Source organism: Capra hircus, chromosome 19 (genome assembly GCF_001704415.2).
Source record: "Capra hircus breed San Clemente chromosome 19, ASM170441v1, whole genome shotgun sequence".
Taxonomy (NCBI): Eukaryota; Metazoa; Chordata; class Mammalia; order Artiodactyla; family Bovidae; genus Capra; species Capra hircus.
Window position 1 is genome coordinate 19,918,697 of NC_030826.1, and position 23,391 is coordinate 19,942,087.

Here is a 23,391-nt window from a genome sequence, read left to right on the forward strand (position 1 = left end):
TCCCTTTGCTCTGACATCCTAACCTCCTAAACATCTTCCAGGCTTTCTCTTGGAGACTTTTTTCACTCCTACAGATAAAGCACCATTTCAGCTTTCACCTAGGTTACCCAGAGTTGCTTTTACCCCTCCAACTGGTTTCCTTTCACATCTAGTCCTCTTATCGGTCATTTCACATCTCCCCAAGGCTCCCGCACTTTTTTTTCCCCTAAGTTCATACTTATCTCCAGTGCTAGAGGTCCTCCATCCACCTTGTAACCTGCAGCCCCAAGGTATAGTCTTTCTTTCCTGACTTTTAGGAAGGGCCCAACAACTGAGTAAAAACACTGACCAAGCCACTGAGAGGCACTTGCAACACAACTCCCTACTCTTATATTATGAAGAGTTACTCTTTACTCAACTGTTTTCTATCATTTCCTTTCTCCCCAGACTGTTACCACTCTACTCCCAACCATCTCAATAGCATGAAATGTTGATTTTGTCATTTGTCTACTTCTTTTTGGAGATTTCAAGCAAGCAATGCAACTAAAATGGAAAAAGAAGAGAGAAGGCAGAGATGGAGTTCCTCAAGTAGTTCCTGGCCTCAGCTTACTGAGACAAGTCCTTGTAAAAGGGATCAATCCTTTTAATGTTATGGGCTACATCTGGCACAGACTTGATATGCCCAAATGTTCAACATTAACTCCCTAAAGCAAGTTAAGGAAGAAAATCCAGGTTTCTTAAAATAAAAAGGGCCTGCTAAGTTACGAAATTCCAGCAGATGGCAGTCACTTCTGTTTATCGCTCACATCCTTGAAGGACAGAGGAGCAAACCTCCTGGATCTACCCAGCAGAGAAAATAAGTGAGGTGAACAGAGAACAAAAGCTTTCTAACCCCTTTTCAAAGAGAGATATTTATATTTGTCCAAAAAGTATAGCTATCTCCCAAGAGCTAAGTACAGTTGTACTGCAGTAAAAAGAACATATGGCAGACACAGCTGGATTCCTATATTCAAATTTCTTACTAGCTTTAAGAATTCAGGCAATAACTCAACTATTCTGTTCTGCATTGGTAAAATTGTGGCATCTACCTGGTAATGTATTTGTGAGGATTAAATGAGGTGAGATCTATAATATGGTGCCTGCTGCTGCTGATGCTGCTAAGTCGCTTCAGTTGTGTCCAACTCTGTGCGACCCCATAGACGGCAGCCTTCCAGGCTCCTCCATCCATGGGATTTTCCAAGCAGGAGTACTGGAGTGGGGTGCCATTGCCTTCTCCGAATATGGTGCCTAGTATTTAGCAAACAGTAAATAAATGTTGGTTCCACTTTCTACCTCTACCCCTTTTGCTCAAGTGCAGTAACATATCCAAAGTAAAACATTTTACTGGCTATTTATTAAGGGTCTTTAGCCATAGTTAGCCCAGAAAAGGCAATGGCACCCCACTCCAGTACTCTTGCCTGGAAAATCCCATGGATGGAGGAACCGAGAAGGCTGCAGTCCATGGGGTCACTGAGGGTCAGACACAACTTAGCAACTTTACTTTCACTTTTCACTTTCTTGCATTGGAGAAGGAACTGGCAACCCACTCCAGTGTTCTTGCCTGGAGAATCGGGTCGCACAGAGTTGGACACGACTGAAGTGACTTAGCAGCAGCAGCCATAGTTAGTCTAAAATCTAATAAAAATGAGGTGCTGAGGGAAAAGAGAAAGTACAGACAGAAAAAGTAGGATGCAGGTAAGGCTCTCAAAAGGGTCCACACCACACATGTATATGCATGGCTGAATCCTTCCGCTGTTCACCTGAAACTATCACAACATTGTTAACTGGCTATACACCAATACAAAATAAAGTTTTTTTTAAAAACGAGGATCTACGTCAAAGGTTCCCATACCTCAAAACTTAGCAATGACTTTTAGGACTCAAGGATTAATCAGATTATGAAATAGCACACCTAATAAATGACAACACAGTGACTAACAATGAAATTCTTTTATCGTTTTAAAGAAAGTGGAAGAAAAATCACACACATTAATAATCCATGATGCCAAATTTCTGAGGAATAAAAATTTCCTAGCTAGGAGGGATGCCTCCTTCAGTTTTTGTCCTATTAATATCAATAAAAAGCTTCTGCTCCTTTACCAACAAGGCTTGTACTCAGAAAGAACTGACCCAAGTCTGGGAGCACCACCCACTCAAGTGTGAAGGGCTGAAGCTTCTAAACACAGCCCCAGTTTCCTGTGATGCATCTTCATCTCAGTGGGGACATGGTCACTGGCCAGGGAACCCGTGGCACGGTCCAAAGGGCGAAGGAGCAACAGCCGTCTCGGAACACTGAGAGGTGACAAAGGCTCACAGCCTGCAGACTCAGAGCTCTGTGTGGTGGCCTTCCGCCTTCAGCAACTCACTGGGCTTCATGAAGATGCCTTCCATGGCCTTCCAGTAGTTGTTCTGGCTTGGCTGGGCCATGCCATGCACCTCTTTTTGCCCACTGATGGGTCGACCATATTGTTCTCCTGTGACAGACAGCAGAACCTCAGTGGAAGAATGCTTGAACCGCACCTCACTGTCCCTCACCCAGTAGGGCCCATTACAGAGCACTGTCCAGTCATCCAGATAATCGCCTTCACCTTCCTCACCAAACGCACTCACTTCCTGAAAGACACAGATAGGTAGCAATATTAGTATAGCTGACACACAGGCTTGAAAAGGGGAGGGAGGCAATGAAAAGAAAATGAGGCTATCTAAGAGTGAAAAATAAAAGGCTCTCCAGTGTTGTTTAAAAATAAATTACTTTGCAAATAATCCTCTACTTGCCTTATATTTTCTATTATAGTCTGAAAACACTTTACCTCTTATCACTTGACTTTAAATATGCCTACCTCATTCCCTTAACTAGACATTAAGTGACCTGATGAGAAACACAAGTTAGAAATGGGATGGGCTCTGGAGACAGGCAAACCTTGAATGTCAGCTTTGTCCCTTTCTGTGTAACTCCTTTGCGGTTTCGTTTTCTCCTCTACAAAGTGATGATGATAATACCTTACAAAATAATTGGGAGAATTAAATAATAAATATTAGCTGAGCAAAGTATAGCAAATTCTATTGTCCACTTGTATTCTAATCCCATTCCCTATAAGGTCAAAAATTCAGAGTTTCTATAACAATTTTAAAAGTTGCTAATATTTCAGACATACATAATTTTTTTTTAATTGAAGTATAATTGACCTACAACACTATGTTACGGCCAGGTGTACAACATACTGACTCAATATTTCTATACATTACAAAACGATCACTACCAAACACATGTAACTTAAAAATACACTTAGAGCTATAAAATTTTATAAGAAACTACATGTAATTAATAATCCTACTATTATACTTTTGGACTTCCCTGGTGGTTCAGACGGTAAAGTGTCTGTCTATAATGCGGGAGACCCGGGTTCGATCCCTGGGTCGGGAAGATCCCCTGGAGAAGCAAATGGCAATCCACTCCAGTACTATTGCCTGGAAAATCCCATGGACAGAGGAGCTTGGTAGGCTACAGTCCATGGGGTCGCAAAGAGTCAGACACAACTGAGCGACTTCACTCACTATACTTGTATACTGGAACTGAACAAGTAAGTAAATGGATGACAGTGTTGGGAGCCAGGTGTCTCACTGTTAAGAGTAGGAATTTACAAATAAGCAGAGAGGAAGCTAAAATGATCTATGTGGCAATGGATTAGAGTTGGAGATATCAGTAAGAACTCATGTTTAACTTATAGATACAGACAATTACATATACGACCACTTATAGACACGTATATATACACATACAGGCATGTTATTTGTTTGCTTTGGCAGGTGAGAGGGTCTCAAAGAAACAAAACCCCAGTAGCAGTGAGTTCATGCAAGGCCTAGATCTTGTTTTCTAAGAATACTCTTCTCCAATAAACAGAAGCAGGACTCCGAAGGGAAATAGCTGAATCTAGGACTGGGGAAAGAAATAGACAAGATAAGCCCATAATAATTTAGTGCCATAAAGTAAGGAAGCCATACACAAACAAAGCCAAACACAGCCATACACAAACACAATGATGGGAGCATGTCAAATGGATACAGGAGGCAACTGAAAGAGCTCCCAACAGCCAAAGTTGGAATGTGAGCAACATAATAAAGACAGCGGTATTGGATAATAATTCAAAGTACATATAAAAAAAAATCCAGGAATCCATATCAAGAAGTCCATATCGATGTAAATAACGATTGAATAAATACAGAAAAAACAAATCTCCCATGCAGAAGAATTCCAAATAAATTATGTAGCTCTCCCACCCTAGAGGAGGAGAAGCGTAACTCCCCACTCAAGTAAGGGCTTTGCACAGTGACACAAGAGTCAGAGTTCTTCGTCCAAAGAGTACAGTATGTAAAGGTGAAAGATGACAAGAATAACTTTACCAGACAAACCTGAAAAACACTACTTCAGCCAGGTCATCAATACCAGCAATCATAAGATACTACGTACCCTTGAGAGAGGAGATGAAAATGGTACTTTACCTCTGTGGTCTACCTCCCCAAAACCTTTATAAATCTGGTCTAATCATAAGAAAAGATCAGACAAATTCCAACAGAGGAGCACCCTATCGTATACCTGATTGGCACTTCTCAAAACTGTCAAGGTCAACAAAAACAAGGAGGATCTAAGAAACTGTCACAGCCAAGAGTAGCCTAAGGAGACAACTAAATGTAGTGTGGATGGGCTCCTGGATCAGAAAAAGAACATTAGGTAAAAACTAAGGAAATCAGAAGGAGCTATAGACTTTAGCTGATAACAATGTATCAGCACTGTTTCATTAACTGTAACAAATTTGCCATACTAATGTTAAAAATGTTAACAGGGAAAACGTACATAGAGTGGAGGTGAGAAGAGGGCACTCATTAAGGCAGCCACATACTCAAAAGTTCAAGGCTTTAAAAAAAAGGAGGGGGGCACAATTCCTAATTCATTCTCCTAATGTGGTTAGTTGACATCATTAGAAAATAATAATACTTTTTATTGCAAGTTTGGAAAACATTGGGTTTCTTTATTGCAAGATTTACCAGGATAACTTATGATACACTAACATATACCTAGCCTCTCTTTCTGCCTCATCTCTTGATCTAGATGTAATCTCTATTTTGACCAGAAACAATTTCCTTCTCCTTATAAGACAGGCAATTCTTCAGGTCTGCACAGAAGAGATTTATACCTGGAAGAAAAAGGGCTAAGAACCAAGATATCAAACCACTCAACTGAGTAAATGCTCTGTTGAGCAGCAGTGACTCATAGAACGCCACCTCACCTGGTTTCCAGAAAGAGGTGAGGTGAAATGGTGACTATGGAGGTTTCGGCCAGTGTTGACGTGTGTCAGCCGGATAGGCTGACCGCATCTGATGGGAGTTCCCCTCTCACACACTGTGGCTGTCTTCCCTCGTATCCTCCAGTAACTGTTGCTGTCATCCACAGAGGTTACACCTGTCACCGACTGCTGCCCACTACCTATAGTCAAAAAAATAAGTATATATAAAGGACCAGTCAGAATGGCCATCATCAAAAAAATCTACAAACAATATATGCCAGAGAGGATGCAGAGAAAAGGGAACCCTCTTGCACTGTTGATGGGAATGTAAATTGATACAGCCACTATGGAAGACAGTATGGAGATTTCTTAAAAAACTAGGAATAAAACTATCACGTGACCCAACAATCCCACTACTGGGCATACAGCCTGAGAAAACTGTAACTGAAACGGACACATGGTACCACAATTTTCATTGCAGCACTATTTACAATAGATAGGACATGGAAGCAACCTAGATGTTCATTGACAGATGAACGGATAAAGAAGCTGTGGTACATATATACAATGAAATATTACTCAGCCATAAAAAGAAACACATTTGAGTCAGTGCTAATGAAGGAGATGAACCTAGAGCCAATTATACAGAGTAAAATCAGAAACAGAAAAACAAGCATCATGTACTGACGCATACATATGGAATCCAGAGAGATGGTGCTGATGACCTATTTGCAGGGCAGCAATGGAGACACAGACATAGACAAGAGACTTATGGGCCCGGAGCCAGGGGCAGCGGGGGGTGGCTGGAAGGAGGGAAGGAATGGGTGGGATGAATGGAGAGAGTAGCATGTGAAAATGTACCAATGTAAAATGGATAGCCAGTGGGAATTTGCTGTGTGACTTGGGGAATTTAAACTGGGGCTCTGTGTCAACCTAAAGGAGTGGGATGTGGTGGGTGGTAGGAGGCAGGTTCAAGAGGGAGGGGATGTGTATACTTATTACTGATTCATGTTGATGTATGGCAGAAACCAGCACAACACTGTAAAGCAATTACCCTTCAATTAAAAATAACTACATTTAAAAAAACTATTAAGTTACAGATTCTTCTCTTCTAACCTTTATCAATAAAGGGTTTTTATATACAAGAAAAAAAAAAAAGGAAAAGAGAGTGAGCTCAACTTGACTCCTCTCTTTCCTCTGGCTAATAATGTGCCCTGTGTCATTAAAAAGGTTTGGAGGAATGGGAAGGAAACCGTATGTGTCATAATATTTTTTTCTTCTATGACATTAAAACATGTATGAGAAACACAACATATTTATATAGTATTAGTTACTGTATGATGAACTATATTTAAGAGTGTACCATATCAGAATTGTCCAAAAATTTGCATCAAAGGGCACTAAATAAATGAACATTTGTGGTTTTCTTGAAGCACAGGCAGTATTTAACCTGTATGCAGTAGCCTGGATATCCCCCAGTATATGTCAGTTATCTCATCATATTTTTAATTGTTTGTAACATTATTCAATGTCCACTATGTATTACAATCTACTACCTGCAGTCAAAAAAAAATCCAAAAATTTTTATTACAATCTAAGAAATTTTTTTATCCTATTTCACAATGAAAATGAGACCAGTTTTTGCTGTCAACTTTAATCCAACAAGCCATTCAGTTCAGTTCAGTTCAGTTCAGTCGCTCAGTCGTGTCCGACTCTTTGAGACCCCATGAGTCGCAGCACGCCAGGCCTCCCTGTCCATCACCAACTCCCAGAGTTCACTGAGACACACGTCCATCGAGTCAGTGATGTCATCCAGCCATCTCATCCTGTCTTCCCCTTCTCTCCTGCCCCCAATCTACAGTTATCAATTCCTTTAAATAAAGTATCAACACGCTACAAAAGTATTCTTAAGTCATTTAAATTTGGTTCATAATGATTACAGAAGGTGTGACTTTGCAGGTTAAAAGGTTATCTTACCTCTAAAAAGGTTAAATATATACCTATAGACTTGAAAAAAGAGGAAATATACAAATAATAATTGCTAACTAGCTAACCTATATTTGAGCACTTACTAGGTGTCAGATACCAACTCAAGCCTTTTACTTGAATATTCTTATTTGATACACTCGTCTATTCTCTGGGATAGGTTTTACTATCATTGCCCCCATTTTATACTGGAGTGTTAAAAAAGATGAATAATATGTCCAAGATTACACAATCCCAAGAGACAGTGCAGGGTTTGAACCTAGGTGGCCCGACTCTACAGCTCTTAACCACTTGACCACTTGGCTTCCCACAAAGCTTTATTTACTGTCAAGCTCTCCCAAATAGCCCACTCATATAAACTCCAGGGACATTCTCTTCCCTATGCCTCATTTAGTACTCAATTCTTTGAAGGTACTACATATTTCCCAGATGCTCTCCTCAGTCATTCTTGCCTGTTCCTCCTAGCTTTCCCTTCAGTCCCTAGCCCTGTCAGACAGTAACTTTTCAATGACACTTTCCATTTCCCACTTAACACACAGTGTTGTACCATAGTCCACAGTTATCTGGGTGAATGTTTATGACTAAACTACCACTTTCTCTCTTGTTTCTTCTACTCAACCCAATGATTTTGTACATTTCTTTTTAAGGGTAAACCAACTCTCCCTCCTTAATTCCAGTTCCTGCCGTAACAGTTCTCTGGGTCCTCACTGCCATGCTTCACTAAATCGCAGTCCTCACTTTCTGCCTCTTACTTTTTCACATTCTGTTCAACCCTGCACTTCCTCTCCCATTCTTACACTTAGGGATTACCCAAAGTTCCATCCCTGGCCTTAGACATTCTTAAATAATGGTTGGGGATCAGGACAAAAGCGTTTACATGTGCTTCAATGAGCTTTTCAAATGATTCAAATTGACACCAGATTGCAAACCACAGTTCATCCTGGGCAATTTTCTTTACTCTTCCCACATCTTCAGTCACCACTGAGACAATGATGTTGTACTTAACTCTCTACCTCAGGCTCAGCACAAATTTCTCTTCTGAGCTCCAGACTTCAACCTGGTTCTCAAATCTGGCTACCCATCAGGAGCATGTGAAGAGCTTTCTAAACCTATAGATTCCTACTGGCAGGTCTCTCTCCACCCACATTCTGACTCGATTTAGTAGATCCAAAGCAGGAAACCAGATCAAATTAAAATACAATAAACCTCACATATAGTAGGTATTCACTTAATAATCAAAGATTATTAAGACATCCCAACAATGACAATTCAGTTCCTCTTCTAGTCTAACTGATCAGACAGGTTTTGGGTATCATGAACCACAGACCCATCTGCAAACTACAGACCTATATCCATCTAAGAGAACTCTTTCCTCTCTTAGCTGATAGCATCATCAGTTAAAGACAGAAATCTAGCAGTCATCTTACACACCTCTCACATCTCACTAGCTCAACTTTTTTCTCTCCTTTCTGTTTTTGTTTTCCTGTAACGTGCTGTCACACTACTGTATTTCCTGTATCTAGAACCACCTTAGGCACATAGTAGTTGCTCACTAAATCTACACTGAATGACTGAACCTACAAAAACTGCTGACTTATAGATGAACCCACAAGCTAAGCATTTTAATTTCATACATTAAAAAGCCCTCTAAATAGTTTCCTCCTCAATTCCAGTTGAGTCCTTTAGTTTTTCTTTACAAGAAGGGCAAGGTTTGAGTGAAAAGAGGCCAAAGCAAGAGTTGAAGAGCAAGTGTAAGATGGAAAAGAGCTAAACAGAGGGTTATAGTCTCTGAAGACTGAGGTCTTGGAAGACTTCAGCAATATAACAGCACTTACTTAATTTTCTATATGTCTGTCCCTCCTGCCCTGAGTACTGCCAGCCTGCAGTAGCTGAAAGCAGGCTTTGAACCTGGACAGATTTGGATCGAACCCCGTCGCTGTCATTCACTAGCTGCCAAGGCCTTGAGCATGCGATTTATTTGAGTGTTTCCTCATCTGTACAGTGAGGATAATAATAGTCTATATCCCGTAGTGACGTTGTAGTCTTTAAAAGTAATTATGTAACATGACTGGCACGAAGCGCACCAGACAGAAACTAGGATTACGATTAAGATGCCTAAGGACCACTGAATTTTCGTACTCGGCCTCCAGACCTCAGGAACCTCCCTGGGTTCCCCTAACCTTCCGAGACCACACCCCTCAGAGTTTCTCCAGGCCCCGCCCCCTCCGGAGCCTACCAGGCCTTCCCAGCCCACCCGAACCCCGGTGGCCGTACCTGACCCGTAGCGCACGTCGTGTGAGTGCAGTCGCACGTTGTGGCGCGTATTGAGCAGCTTCACCACAGAACCGCACGTAACGACAGCCAGATTGGACGATCCCACAGCACTCCACAAGCCCCCGAACAACAGCAGCGACACCACAGCCATCCTGGCTGTAGCGCGGAGCCCCTAATCTCCAAAGAAACTCCGCCCCTGCCCGGAAGCGGAAGCTGCGGGCGGAACCACAGAGAAGAGAAAAGGGAGAAGCCCTAGCCTGGTCTTTATGGTTCCTTGCTAGAGAGGCCTAAGGGAGAAGCTAGGCTGGGTTGCTTCCGCCCCGCTTAGTTGTTTCCCGGAGCCCTGTGACAACTGCCTTCCTGAACCCCTTCGGCCAGATAACCCCCTCCTCTGACAAACCCAAAAAAGCCGAGTGGGAGAAGAGTACGAACTGGCCCGCCTACTCCCAGTGACAGGGCGCCGGAAGTGACGTAGCACGTTGACGCAGCAGCAGCGGCGGCGGTGGCGGCGGAGGGGTCGTGCGGTGGGTCCGTACTATCCTTTCCCAGTCTCGGTTCCACGACTCCATTTTCCTCGGTGGGGGCTTAGAGCACCAGAGAAGCGGCGGGCCTCAGGCAGGTAAAGTTTAGACCGGAAAGCGTGTCCCTCGAATGAGTCAGGTAGGGAGCCAGGCTCCTAGGGCCTGGTCCCGTAAGGGACGAGGCACTGGGGAGCCGTATGGGGGAAGAAGAGGGGCCTCCGGCCTTCCCGACTCTGTAAGGGAGAACGGAGAGGAAAGCGGGGTAGTTGCTCAGAGTCTCAAGGTTCTTCCCAACCCTGTGCCACCCGGAACCCATGAGTTGGGTGGCCTGTTGTGTCAACAGACTTCCTGGGATGCCGTCCTTGTCTCGCAGCTTCTGAAAACTGGGCCACGCGATAGGGTTGGGAATGGAAAGGACCTGGGGCTTCCAAGTCAGGATCAGGTGATCGAATTGTTTGTCCCGGGGATGTGAAACCTACGGAGCTTTGAGCAACTCGGTCATCAGGCTAGAGGGCGATGCCAAATTCCACCTTTTTTCATGTTGTTGAATAATATAGTTAGAACTTTTTGTAGATGGCTACATTCCCTGTGGCTCATTGGTAAAGAATCCGCCAGCATTGCAGGAGGCGCAGGAGATGCGGTTCGTTCCCTGGGTCAGGAAGACCCCCCTGGAGGAGGAAATGGCAGCTCACTCCAGTATTCTTGCCGAAAATCCCAGGGACAGAAGAGCCTGGCAGGCTACAGGCCATGACGTCGCAAAGAGTCAGACACGACTAAGGAACTTAACACACACAGGCACACACATCTATCCATCCATCAAATGCCTACCACACATATCAGATTGGACTATTAAGTTAAAAGTTTATTTTCTTCCAGTTTCTGCCTTTCTCTTCAAGGACTCCCTTGAAGCAGCCGAAGCAGTTCATTTCCCATGTTTGTTGCAAGTACTGATGCTTATTTTTCTGTTATCTATCCAGAAATACTTCTGTAGAAATTCACTGTAATATCAGAAGTAGCAAGGAAGTATTAAGTTACACTGCTGCTGTTAATGAACATGAAGAGTGTAAAGAATTTTGAATTTAATATCTTTGGAGGAAAAAAGTTCAGTTTGACTTTTTTAAGTTCAACTGTTTATCTGAAAATTGCTGATTTTTGTCTTCTGTGTATTGATTACAAAAGTATGATTGCTTCCCCATCAGTTGTGAATTTAGAGCTCTTTTACATTACTTGCCCTCCAGCCAGTAGAAGTCTGAAACATTTGAAAGCTTATTTAGTTGGTTTGGGTGGCTGCTAGATCAGATTAGCATGGTATTGCTACAATGATTTAAAGAGGTTTAAATCTCATCTGGGAACTAATCACATCAGGAAGTGGTACAGTCACATTTTGCAGTTGAATTTCCTTCAGAGCTTGATGCTGGGTTTTCTGCATGCTTCCTTCAGATGATCCAGTCCTGTGGCTTTAAGTACCATCTGAAAGCAGGCCTCTCCCAAGTTTAATCTCTAGCCCTGCCTTCTCTCCTCTGTGTTTAAGAATCACACAAGATACCTGTTTAACAGCTCCATTTGAAAGTCTCTTAAACATCTCAAACCTGGCATAAGAAAAAGAAACTTTTTTTTTCCCCCCATCATTCCAAACCTGGTCTTCCCTACCTTACTGAGTGGTACATGATGAGAGTACCAAAGCCCAACCTCTTTCTAATTAACGACTTAGGTCTTTCATAAGTCTTGTCACTTCTATCTTCAAAATGTGTTTCAAGTCTCTCTTCTCCGTTTCCTCCCTGTTCCAAGCCACCATCATCTTTCGCCCAAGCTCCCACAATACTATCTTCAGTTTCCTCTGCTTCCACCTAGAACCTCTCCCAGTCCATAGCAGGATCAGATCAGATCATGTCATTTCCCTTTCCAGTGGCTCTCTGTAGCCTTCACAGCCCAGCTCGAGCAGGTCCCTTCTCCCTCTCACATTCTTCTGCCTTCGCCATTCTTTGGTCACATGCCCTTGGGATATGGCCTGCTATATTCCAAGTTCTTGCCCACCTTCTGGCTCTGCATACTGCTGCCTACCCGTGCTTCATGTCTCAGTCTAAACTAAGTCTCTCAGAGAGGAGAGTGTTTATTTCCTTCCTATCATTTATAGCCAGCTTTATTTTGTTTGTGGTCTGTCTCCTGGACCAGAATATAGTTATCCTAGGGGCAGAGATTTTGCCATGTATGTGCCTGGCGTGTAGTAGGCACTCATTAGATATTAGTGCTTACTGAATTAGCAAGTAAACTACTAAGTCAGTTCTTGGTTTAAAATCCTGTAGGACTGTCCCAGCACCTTTCAGTTAAGAATCCAAAATCCTTCAGAAGATCCTTGTGACCTCACCTCTGACTCATGGACTCTCTCCAGTCAAACCAGCCCTCACTGTTCCCACCTCAGCATATTCTGAGCCTTGTGCTGGAGCTCTTTTCTCCAACGGTGCCGCTCCTTGAACCATCTCCAAAGAAGCCAGCTCCTCTACTTAGTTAACTCCATTTTCCTTAAAAAAAAAAAAAAAAATTCCACCTTACTCTTAAGGTCTTTCAAGCCACTTGCTCAAAATCAGGTTAGAATCCTTTATTACAGGCTCCCATGGTACCTTTGCCATCATTTCTTTAAAGACCTTCCATACTTGTAGATCAGGGGTTACCAAACTAAGGCTCCAAAATAAATGGGCCAAATTAGGCCACTCCCAATCATTTACATACTGTGTCTGCCCTTGTACTTTGAGGACAGATCTACTCCTTGGTGTTAGAACAGGAACTATCTGCTCCCAATCCCCTCTCCATGTTGCACAGGATTCAGTAACTGTTGCAGGGATTCTGAATCTGGTTACATATTGTTGTTTCTGCTTTTCTTTTATTTTTTCCTTATCTCCAAAGGAAACATGGAAAGAAAAAAATAAATTAGTTATTATGTTTTAACCATTATTAACAATAGTGGCATTGAAAAGATTCTAAGAGGGTTATTTCTTATAAATAATGGTGTGCATGTTAAAATGATTATAGGTAAAATTCTAATGATGTGATTAAGATTTTTCATAACATAGTTCTGAATCCCAAATTTAATGAAAGAACTTGTCCTAAGTGGATTCTGAATACTTTTGTCTGTTAAGCTCTTAGGTTTTTGGATTCCAAATTGGGTAGTCATTTGTGAGCGTCATTGGAATAGTCCTAGGCTCTTGCTCATCAAATGCAGAGCGTCTTATAGTGTAAACGCCACACCAGACTTCTGGGGCTATTCTTCAGACCACTGGGCCCTTTCAAACCTTTTGCTCATAGGTTTTGCTCATGCTGCTTTTTTCTGACTTTTTACCTCCTCTCAACTCAGGCATCACCTTTTGTGAGGCGTTCTCTGATGACCTCTGTCTTCATATTGCTTTCATAATTCTCGTATGTAACTGCCATAAAACATTTATTATGCTTTGTCATAACTTCATTTACAAGTTTTTTGTGAGGTGAATGTGAACACGCGGGTCAAAAGCATATTTTACTTTTGTTTCTATACCCAAGTCCCAGCACAGAGCTGTACCCTAAAAAAACAAAACTGTAAATGTTAATTGAAGCTGCCAGTGGAGGGAATTAACAGACATCTTTTTGCTCTGATCTCCTTTTAATTGCCTCCCTCACTGTCATGTTCAAAGGGAGGGACTGCAGAGGGCCTCCCCTGTGGCAATCTGATCCCAGCTCCATTCCTCTTCCAGAGAATGTCATGGTAACCGACAGCCTCTCCCTTTGAGCCACATCTTCTACTGCAGCTGTGCTTCCGCCTGGAGAAACCTCCTTTCACTACCCCACTGCCCTTGTGGATCTGTTTCAGTAGCGAGTTTAAGTTTAGAGTCTGAATATGGGAAAAATTCAAGAGCCTAAGTACTAAAAACAAAATCCAAACAACCTCAGAGTCTTCTCAGATGTCATTTATTAGTGATAATCATAGACTAATCGGTGGTGGTTTTGTCCTGAAGTAGTTGCTGCTGGCCACCCTCAGCCTGCAGTGCTGCTGCAGCGCCCTCGGCACATCCTGCTCCCCCAGGTTGCAGTAAATCAGGATTGCTTCTGGCACAGCCTCTTTAACTGGAAGTCTTGGCAGTGAGCTAGATTGGGGGCCTTTCCCAGCTATATAGCACAGCATGTACTTCATTGCTAACCTAAGGGATGGGAGGAAAGCTGCGCGCAGCACAGAGCACCAGCTTCCCCCAGAACAGAATAAAGCCATTGCTTACATTAGGTAGACTGACTATTTCTCTCTGCTAAGTAGGCTGTAGGGCATCTGGTCTGGAAGAGCCAGCATCTAGTGTGAAGATGTTGAGGCCTTAGAAGACTGAATTTGTGGATCTGATAGCCTAATTAAAGCAAGCGGGGTGTGGGGGTGCTGTACCCAAATCTATTTTTAATGACTCAGCTTAGGGCTGAGGGGGAGCCATATTAAAATTAGAGTACCACATTTAATTGGCAGAAGTTTTAGATACTCTTCTCACCTTTTTTTTGGGTGTACTCAGGATAATGACCTTAAGGAAATAGATCGGAGGGGGGTGGGGGGCGGGGGCATCAATCTAACCAAGGCTTCCAGTATCACCATCCTGCGGGACTTAACATGGTTTAATATAGGGGGCTCCCATACTTTTTGATCTCAAGACCTCTATACTCTTGAAGGTAATAAAAGATTACAAAGATATTTTGTTTATGTGAGTTACATCTGTGGATATTTATGAGATTTATATGTATAGGTGTTTCCCCAGATTAGAAGTTAAAACTAATAGATAAATGTTAGTTGATTTTAATCTAATAATAAGCCTGTTTGCAATATACAGGTATATCAAATCAACACATTATGCACCTAACTTTATACAGCATTATGTGTCAACTATAGTTGACCCGGGGACAACAGGGAGCTGAGTTGCTGACACACACCCCCCCACACACAATGTGCATACTGCTATCTCTGCCTCAAAAACAAAGGAATTGATGAATGCCTCCACCCAAAGGCAGGAAGCTGAAACATTTTGAATGGACTCAAAACTCAAACCTGGATTCTTTTGATTCCACGTATTGTGATCTCTAACAGAACACAAACTTTCTCCCACACTTAATTTTAAGATATGTACAATGAAAATATGGATACTATATTTACTGGGGGGGGAAAAATCCACATACAAGTGAACCCATGCAGTTCAAACCCATGTTCAAGGGCCAGTTGTTTACCAGTAAAACTGAGAAAATAAGCCTGCTACATTCTAACACTTATGGAAAACAAGTATAATCTTAAAAACAAAATAAAATGTAGTAAGAGTAGCATTATTTTTGTTTGGGGGTTTGTGAGGTGGTTGGGTTGTTGTTTGTTGTTTTTGCATTTTTAGCAAATTTTTTAAAAAAATATTTATTTATTCATCTTGTCTGCCTCAGGGGTTAGTTGTGGCACATGGGCTTAGTTGCTCTACAGCATGTGGGATCTTAGTTTCTAGACCAGGAATTGAACCTGCATCCCCTGCATTGCAAGGCAGATTCTTAACCACTGGAAAACCAGGGAAGTCTCACTGGCAAATCTTTTTAATGTTTGCTTTAATACAATGATGTGGATTCTCACACCTGCTTCTGCATTCAGCCCATTGTGATACTACATGGCGTATAACCTCTGGAAGACTTCACTCTACACATGAAAGAAAAGAGGGTGATCCCTGGACCACACTTTGAGAGCTACTGATATGATAGAAACAGCTGTTTCTTTGGAGTCGGACAGACCTTAACTCAACTCTGAGGTCTTACCGTTGAAAGTTGTATCACCTTGAACAAGTGACTTCATCTCTGAGTATATTTTTTCCTCTGTTGAAAGGACAGAGAAATGTGCTGTAACTCATAGGACAATGTTGGGCTAAATAGGTTATTTATTAAGTGTCTGGAACTTGTTAGGTGTGCAGTAGATTAGGGAAGGCCTACGTTTGTTTATTTATTTTTGGCTATGCTGGGTCTTTGTCACTGTGCCTGAGCATTCTCTCATTGCCACACGTGGGGGCCACTCTGTTGCGGTGTGTGGGCTTCTCATTGCAGCAGCTTCTCGTTACAGAGCAGGGGCTCTAGGACGTGGGGGCTTCAGTAGTTGTAGAGCAGAAGCTCAGTAGTTGCAGCATGTAGACTTAGTTGCCCCGCAGCATGTGGAATCTTCCCGGACCAGGGCTCAAACTTGCGTCCCTTGCATCGGCAGGCAGATTCTTAACCGCTGGACCACCAGGGAAGTCCCTTTACGGTCCTTTTTGGCCCTCTACTAGAAGTCAACTTCTTGGGAATGTTGAATCCTATTTCTCTTCAAATTCCCAGCTCCTAGCAGAGTGTTTGTACTTGGTAGACGTTCGGTACAAGTTTAAAAAGAATGGCATCTGAAACTTCAGTCTGAAATTGAACATAAGACCCTTCTCATTGATTCTCCCTTTCCACCAGAACTTGTACCTTCAGTTTTGTTTTCTTGGGTTCAGTTCATCTTTACTTGGTTATGGTATCAGTTGATATCAGTAAGGGTAATTTTCAGGAGAATTAGAGTCACAGCACTTAAGGCTCCTTCTAGAGCTTAGACCACTTGAGATAGCCATTAGCCACCCTCCGCCCTCTCCAGGCCCACTCCCGTCTTTAACTGAGAAGACAAGAACTAGTAATCTGTTTAACTTAGCAGTTTCTGTTCTGTATAGAGCACCTGGTGGGATACAGCTTATCCGCTACAGAATAAAAATGGAGTGTAATGCCTCTTATGTTGCTGTTTATGTTTTTGTGATTTTTTTTTTTTTAGTCCTTTAATTGATATTGTCTCTGACTTCCAGAAGCTTGTAGTCTAAGTGGAAAAAATGGACATAGACAGTGGACCATAATTCAGGACAGCATGAGGAATGGTGCTGAGTGGAAGAGCAGCCAGCTTCAGGATTCCAGAATGGAATTTTTATGCTCTGATTTGTGTGATGTATGCTGCACTTTAAAGCCCAGGGAACTCCATGTCATGGTTCTGTGGTTCTCCACTGCCATTTCTAGGTTTTGGATGCATCTGACATCAGGGAGGTAGAAGACAAAGTTGAGATTGGTTGGTACTGAATTATAGAATACTGGAAATTAGGCCTACGATTCAATTAACATTTTTTAAAATAGTAAACTAGACTCTTTCCCCTATTATCATGTAATATTCGCAACTATCCTGCATGGTAGGTAGTGCTGTTGCCTTTTTTCAAATGAAGACATTGATATTCAAGCACATTCAGTAATATGCTTACTTTAAGACCTAGCAGACGCCGGGACCAGGATTTGATTTCTACTCTTAAGCCCAGCAGTGTTTGTATTTAACCATGTTACATTTAATTTGTAGGCCGTGGAAGTCTCTTTCAAAGTGTTTTTTGGTTTGTTTGTTTTGCTCGGGAGGTAAATGCTCACAATGTAGTTGTGGTCCTAATGTTTCTGAAGAGGCCCCTTTTCTACCCAAATGCTCCCGACCAGTACTCACACAAGTGGAGTCAGGTTCATGAAATGATGTTTAATCTGTTGAAAAAGATTTTCTTTTTGACTCTGCCAATAGCTCAGCTATAGTTCCTATCATTAAGTTGGGGTTTAATTATTGTTTGCCAGCCTTACAAGTGAGTCATATAATCTCACTACTGCTGTATCCCTACCTATGTAATTACTCCTGCATTAATTTCTTTCTTCATCTGCCCATTTCTATCCCCAAATGGTAAGTGAGATAAACCTCTTTGGACAAGCCATGTGGTATTTACAGAGATGTCCAGCATAATTGCTTTTTAAAGGTACACATGAGAGGGGCAGTGGTGAGAGGAGTGGATAAGAGAAGAGATGGGGCCGTCTTATTCTTACTCTCTCCTCCCAGATGGTAATGATTGGACAGAGCAGTGGCACACAGCTGAAGGCTGTGGAAATGTTTAAGAGTCCTCTCTCTCGTTTTTTATCCCCATCTCCCTGTCTTCCCTAGTCGTCTTCAGGCAGGCCGTGAGAAGCTGCAACAATGTCTGATTTTGTGGAAAGCGAGGCCGAGGAGTCCGAGGAAGAGTACAATGATGACGGCGAGGTGGTGCCCCGGGTCAACAAGAAATTTGTAGAAGAGGAGGATGACGGTGAGGAAGCCCTAGCCTCAAGCTTCTCCCCACTATTGCTAAGCTTTGGATAGTTGGATTCTTGCTGATGAGAGGCTCAGGCTGAGCACAGAAGTTATCACACATGAGAGGTACCAGCTTGAGTAATTTTCAGTCATTCGTAGAAAATATTTACTAAGTATTTGTCTGCTGTATGCCAGGCACTGTGCCTAGAACTAGGAATACAAAATAAAGACCTGGGTATCGTGGAGCTTACATTAGTGGGATGGGAGAGACAGTAAGGAAAATGGAAGCTTTATCAAAAACCTTTCGGATGAAAGAAGGAATATAGCTACCGAGCTTATAAACTGAGAAGAAACCAAAGTTTTTGGTGGCTGTAAAACCTCTAGTCAAGATTTTGACCATCCAGAGTAATTAGGAAGCTCATCTTGCCGAAAGACAGATAGTGAATATAGACAAGAGTTTCCTTTTCAAAGGCTACTGCTCTGAGTCAGTGATCATGTTTTTCGTCTTTGTATTGGATGAGGCAGAAGAGTTAACATGGCATCCAGGTCATTTGGTTCAGAGCAGATAAGAAATAACATTTAAGCAGGTGGTCCTGCCCCAGCGCCAGCCTGTTTCCCAAACTGCATGCCTCAAACATGCATGTGTTCCAGATGAGGAGGAGGAGGAGGAAAACCTGGATGATCAGGATGAACAAGGAAACCTGAAAGGCTTTATCAATGATGATGACGATGAAGAGGAAGGGGAGGAGGATGAGGGTAGTGACTCCGGAGATTCGGAAGATGAAGTTAGCCACAAGAAGAGAAAACGCAGTGAGTAGCCCCTCCCCGGGTCAGGTGAGGCTGGGGTGGAAGCCAGTGGAGGAGGGGCCTCCCGGTCACAACCAGAAACATTCTGTCTTCTCTAGCATCTTTTGATGACCGCCTGGAGGATGATGATTTTGATCTCATTGAGGAGAATTTGGGTGTCAAAGTCAAAAGAGGAGTAAGTGCCTTTTTTGTCTCTGTCCTTGAGGATGAAGGAAGAAGCCCTTGAAGCTCAGTGGCTCTGAGGGGTGGTGGGAGGCACATCCAGAACCGTCTGGGGAACTTCAGCGAGGAGAAAGTGGCTCAGTATTGTGCTGTGGAGCCCAGTTCTGGGTGCCTGTCAGTTTCAGGAGTGGGCCTTGGGGCATCACTTGATGTGCTCTTTCCCATCTCCCTTGTCAGTGTAACTGTGGTGGGAAAATAGAAGTGAGATTAGAGAGCAGTCATTGTTAACGCCAGTTCCCTCAGACCCTGACCAGGCAGGCTTTCCACCCCTAGCAAAAATACCGACGTGTCAAAAAAGTCTCAGATGATGAGGACGACGAGGAGGAGGAATATGGCAAGGAGGAACATGAGAAAGAAGCTATCGCAGAGGAGATCTTTCAGGATGGGGAAGGGGAAGAAGGGCAGGAGGCCGTGGAGGCCCACATGGCTCCTCCAGAAGAGGAGGAGGAAGATGATGAAGAGTCAGGTACGTAGCATCAGGCAGGGAAGCCCGTTTGGGGCAGGGGTTTGGGATTTCCTGCCCTGAGGAATGGGATGGGAAATCATTTTTCAGCTACTGGCCTCCAGCATTTGACAGAAAGGAGTTCCTTTCCAAAGGCTCTCTTCTCTTCACTGGCCACTCATATAGTAGGAACTAAAGCCATTCAGTCCTGCCTCTGGGCACTAACCCCTCCCTTCCCTACCTAGACATTGATGACTTTATCGTGGACGATGATGGACAACCTCTGAAAAAACCTAAGTGGCGGAAAAAGCTTCCTGGATACACTGATGCGTGAGTGGAGTCTGGGGCAAGGTGGTCATAAGGGCATCTGAGTGGACCCAGGCAGGAAGGAAGAGGTCAGAGGCCTTGGCCAAAGTTACAACAGTCAGCTCTCAGCCACTCTGCCTCCTGCCTCTGATAATCTTCGCCAGGCAGTGATGTCAGACTGCTCCTCCAAGCCCTGAAAGCTCTCTCTGCGTCCTAGTGCGGGGGTGGGATGAAGGGGAGGCACATGTCAGCGAAGACCTAGCCTTTCTCTAATACCTGCAGCTCTGTGTTCACTTGTTTGTGTATCAGTCTTCTAAGCATAATCTTGTCGAGAAATTCTTTGCTCTGAGAGAATACATTTTAGCGAAGGGTGGATCCACTGAACATGATATGAACCCATCTGTCCTGTTACTTTTTGATCCTGGTCACGGACATGTGCCAAAGATGGGTTTTCATCTCAGTAAATGAGTTTCCCCAGAAATAGCCGCCAGCTAAGCCTTTATTCCGCAGTGAATATGCTTTTTTTTTGTTTAGATTTCTCTCAGCCTTTCTAGTTCCCTCGGGGCAGGTAAAAGATCTCTGCAGGGGCCGCATCTGTCTCCTCTCACCGGAACCTGGGCCAACTGCCTTTCGCTGTCACCTGCAGGGCTCTGCAGGAAGCCCAGGAGATTTTTGGTGTGGACTTTGACTACGATGAATTTGAGAAATACAATGAGTACGACGAAGAGCTGGAGGAAGAGTATGAGTATGAGGACGATGAGGCTGAGGGTGAGATCCGAGTGCGCCCCAAGAAGACCACCAAGAAACGTGTGAGCCGCAGGAGCATCTTCGAGATGTATGAGCCCAGTGAGCTGGAAAGCAGCCACCTCACCGATCAGGACAATGAAATCCGAGCCACTGACTTGCCTGAGAGGTTCCAGGTAAGGAAGCACCAGCCTCTGTCCTTCTGCTGAACTGTTATCAACTGCCCTGAGCCACCTTGGTACAAGGGTTATAGCAGAGATCAATCTAACAGTAGTTTATAGGGGGTCTTCCCTGGCAGTCCAGTGGCGAAGACTCCTCACTTCCGCTGCAGGGGCCACGGGTTCAATCCCTAGTCAGGGTGGCGCAGCCAAAAAAAAACCAAAAATGATATATAGGAACTTGGCTTTGAACCCCAATCTGACCAGGGGTACAGGAAGTCTAGCTCAGCATAGACTCTGATGTGTCTTAGGGTTCTTGAAATGGCTCTCTCTTTAGCAAATATACAACATGCCTACTTCTTGCCAGACAATACTTTTCCGGGTACTGAAAACATGTGCCTCTGGAGCATATATCTTTGTCCAGAAGAAGAGTGTGTTTTTGCTGCATGAGATACAAGCTAAAATCAGTCTCATGCTCCTGTGTTATCCCCTGCAGCTCCGTTCCATCCCCGTCAAGGGGGCTGAAGATGACGAACTGGAAGAAGAGGCGGACTGGATCTACAGGAATGCCTTTGCCACACCAACTATTTCTCTGCAGGTACCCCTTAGAAAAGAGCCTGTGTTTTGACACAAACCAGAAGTCACCTCATCAGGATGAGTAGCTGCTTCTCTCTTGCCCCACATGTCTGTGGGCCTCCCACAGAACAGCGTGTGTGTACGAGTGTATGAGGAGATTTTTCTAGGCTTATTCTGAGAAGGTCATCCTGTGACAAAAAGCAGTTTTGTATGGCGAGACGAAGCAAGTAAAGGTGTTGCTGCTCTTTCCTTTTCCTTCCAACTGTAGGAAAGCTGTGATTACCTAGACCGAGGGCAGCCAACCAGCAGCTTCAGTCGAAAAGGGCCCAGCACAATTCAGAAGATTAAAGAGGCCCTGGGCTTCATGCGAAATCAGCATTTTGAGGTAACACTTCAGGCTGTAGTGGTGCAGTGGTTAGAACGTCAACTAGGGGTGAGGGAAAAGTTGGCCACCTAGGTTAGGTGGGGACCGCCCCTACCACGTCCTGTCCTCAGCAGTGGTCCCTTGACCAAGAAATGTGGGGACTCAAGTGATCGAAAGAAACCACTACCCCTTCTGCAGCATTATGTTCCCCCATGGCGGGACAAGCATGTGCTCTGGATGGGCCAGGGTTCCCAGTGCTGAATTTCATGGAGCTATTTATCCTTCTAGCAGAGGGCTTCCTTGCAGATCTTTCCTCTCTGGCTGACTGCCCATCTCTTTGCCCCCCTAGGTGCCTTTCATTGCTTTCTACCGGAAGGAGTACGTGGAACCTGAGTTGCATATCAACGACCTGTGGAGGGTGTGGCAGTGGGATGAAAAGGTAACATAGGGGTCCGTGTCCCTCAGAGCTGAGGGCTGCACTAGGTACTACTACTACTGGGGCCCAAGTTTTCCTGCACGTACCAGGTGATGTCCCAAACCCCCAAGCCTGTCAGGCTTCCCCCAAGGACTCTTGGTAAGGAACTGCCTGGCCTTGGGTCTCCAAAGCTAAATACCAGCCCTTACCCCTGCCCTGCCTTGTCCTAGTGGACCCAGCTGAGGATTCGTAAGGAGAACCTAACACGGCTGTTTGAGAAGATGCAGGCTTATCAGTACGAGCAAATCTCTGCTGATCCTGACAAGCCCCTTGCTGATGGCATCCGGGCTCTGGACACCACGGACATGGAGAGGTAGCGTATGCGGGTTTTATTCCTTTAGAGGGAGCCCTCACGCCAAAGGCAGATTCACCCCTCGACTGCCCCACCCACCCACCCTCCAGAGAAGCATAATCTTGTAAAATTCGCAGCAGGGCACCTATCCCTTAGAAAGCCAGCTTAACACACCAGAAGTGCTCTTTTTGACAGGCAAATTCCTGTTACTTACCCATATTGGTATCAAAGGTTAAGAGAATCAGATAGTCATGTTTGCTTATTTATGTTACCTGTATGAAAAGCCACATGGGAAACCAAACTACAGCCAGAAAGTGCCTTGGTGAGCCTGGAATTAGAGAGGGTTGTGGGAAAGCAGCAGGTGATGTTAATGGCTAGTGGCGTGAACCTGGGAAGGAAGAACAAAGACTGTCTCAGGGACTCTGAACTGGAGACATGCTTCCTCATCTGTCTCTCTTTTTTTGTTGCCATTTGTAACAACCACCAATTATTTGACATATTTCTTCTTGAAAGTACCTTGATTGCAATTAAGTCATGGTTTAGGGCCATTGTGTATCCCTGATAAATTGGGGAACACAGGCATCCATCCTAGTTGGGATTGTACCTATTGTAGCAAACCCGGGGTATATCCTTCCTCCATGACAAAATTGAGGTCTTATGTCCCTTCCCTCCAGGCTCAAGGATGTTCAGTCAATGGATGAACTGAAAGATGTCTACAATCATTTCCTGCTCTATTATGGTCGTGACATCCCTAAGATGCAGAATGCTGCCAAGGCCAGCCGCAAGAAGCTAAAGCGTGTAAGGGAAGAGGGAGATGAGGAAGGTG

At 43.9% G+C, this 23,391-nt stretch overlaps 2 protein-coding genes across 2 annotated transcripts in view; one reads left to right on the forward strand and one right to left on the reverse strand.

Annotated features, from left to right (window-relative positions):
- SDF2 (stromal cell derived factor 2) lies at window positions 1,954-10,023 on the reverse strand. The gene is made up of 3 exons (XM_005693261.3): window positions 9,561-10,023; window positions 5,304-5,500; window positions 1,954-2,631 (listed from the first exon to the last, which is right to left on the reverse strand). The coding sequence occupies exons 1-3, from the start codon at window positions 9,709-9,711 to the stop codon at window positions 2,344-2,346; spliced, it is 636 nt and encodes a 211-aa protein (XP_005693318.2). The 5' UTR covers window positions 9,712-10,023; the 3' UTR covers window positions 1,954-2,343.
- Window positions 10,033-23,391, forward strand: part of SUPT6H (SPT6 homolog, histone chaperone) — a 30,563-nt gene continuing 17,204 nt past the window's right edge. Inside the window, exons 1-12 of the mRNA XM_005693260.3 lie at window positions 10,033-10,179; window positions 18,054-18,195; window positions 18,831-18,989; window positions 19,085-19,161; window positions 19,482-19,674; window positions 19,896-19,980; window positions 20,603-20,876; window positions 21,355-21,456; window positions 21,703-21,819; window positions 22,148-22,237; window positions 22,444-22,586; window positions 23,240-23,388. Of these exons, the coding sequence (XP_005693317.1) occupies window positions 18,087-18,195; window positions 18,831-18,989; window positions 19,085-19,161; window positions 19,482-19,674; window positions 19,896-19,980; window positions 20,603-20,876; window positions 21,355-21,456; window positions 21,703-21,819; window positions 22,148-22,237; window positions 22,444-22,586; window positions 23,240-23,388 (1,498 nt within the window). The 5' untranslated portion in view covers window positions 10,033-10,179; window positions 18,054-18,086. The remainder of the gene's footprint in view (window positions 10,180-18,053; window positions 18,196-18,830; window positions 18,990-19,084; window positions 19,162-19,481; window positions 19,675-19,895; window positions 19,981-20,602; window positions 20,877-21,354; window positions 21,457-21,702; window positions 21,820-22,147; window positions 22,238-22,443; window positions 22,587-23,239; window positions 23,389-23,391) is intronic.

Bases quoted from the DNA above. Each gene is read 5' to 3' on its own strand.
- SDF2 (XM_005693261.3), bottom strand. From the start codon at position 9,711: ATGGCTGTGGTGTCGCTGCTGTTGTTCGGGGGCTTGTGGAGTGCTGTG. The intron at 5,501-9,560 runs GTACGGCCACCG...TTTTGACTATAG, and splicing joins CGACGTGCGCTACGGGTCAG to GTAGTGGGCAGCAGTCGGTG. The intron at 2,632-5,303 runs GTGAGGTGGCGT...TGTGTCTTTCAG, and splicing joins CACCTCTTTCTGGAAACCAG to GAAGTGAGTGCGTTTGGTGA.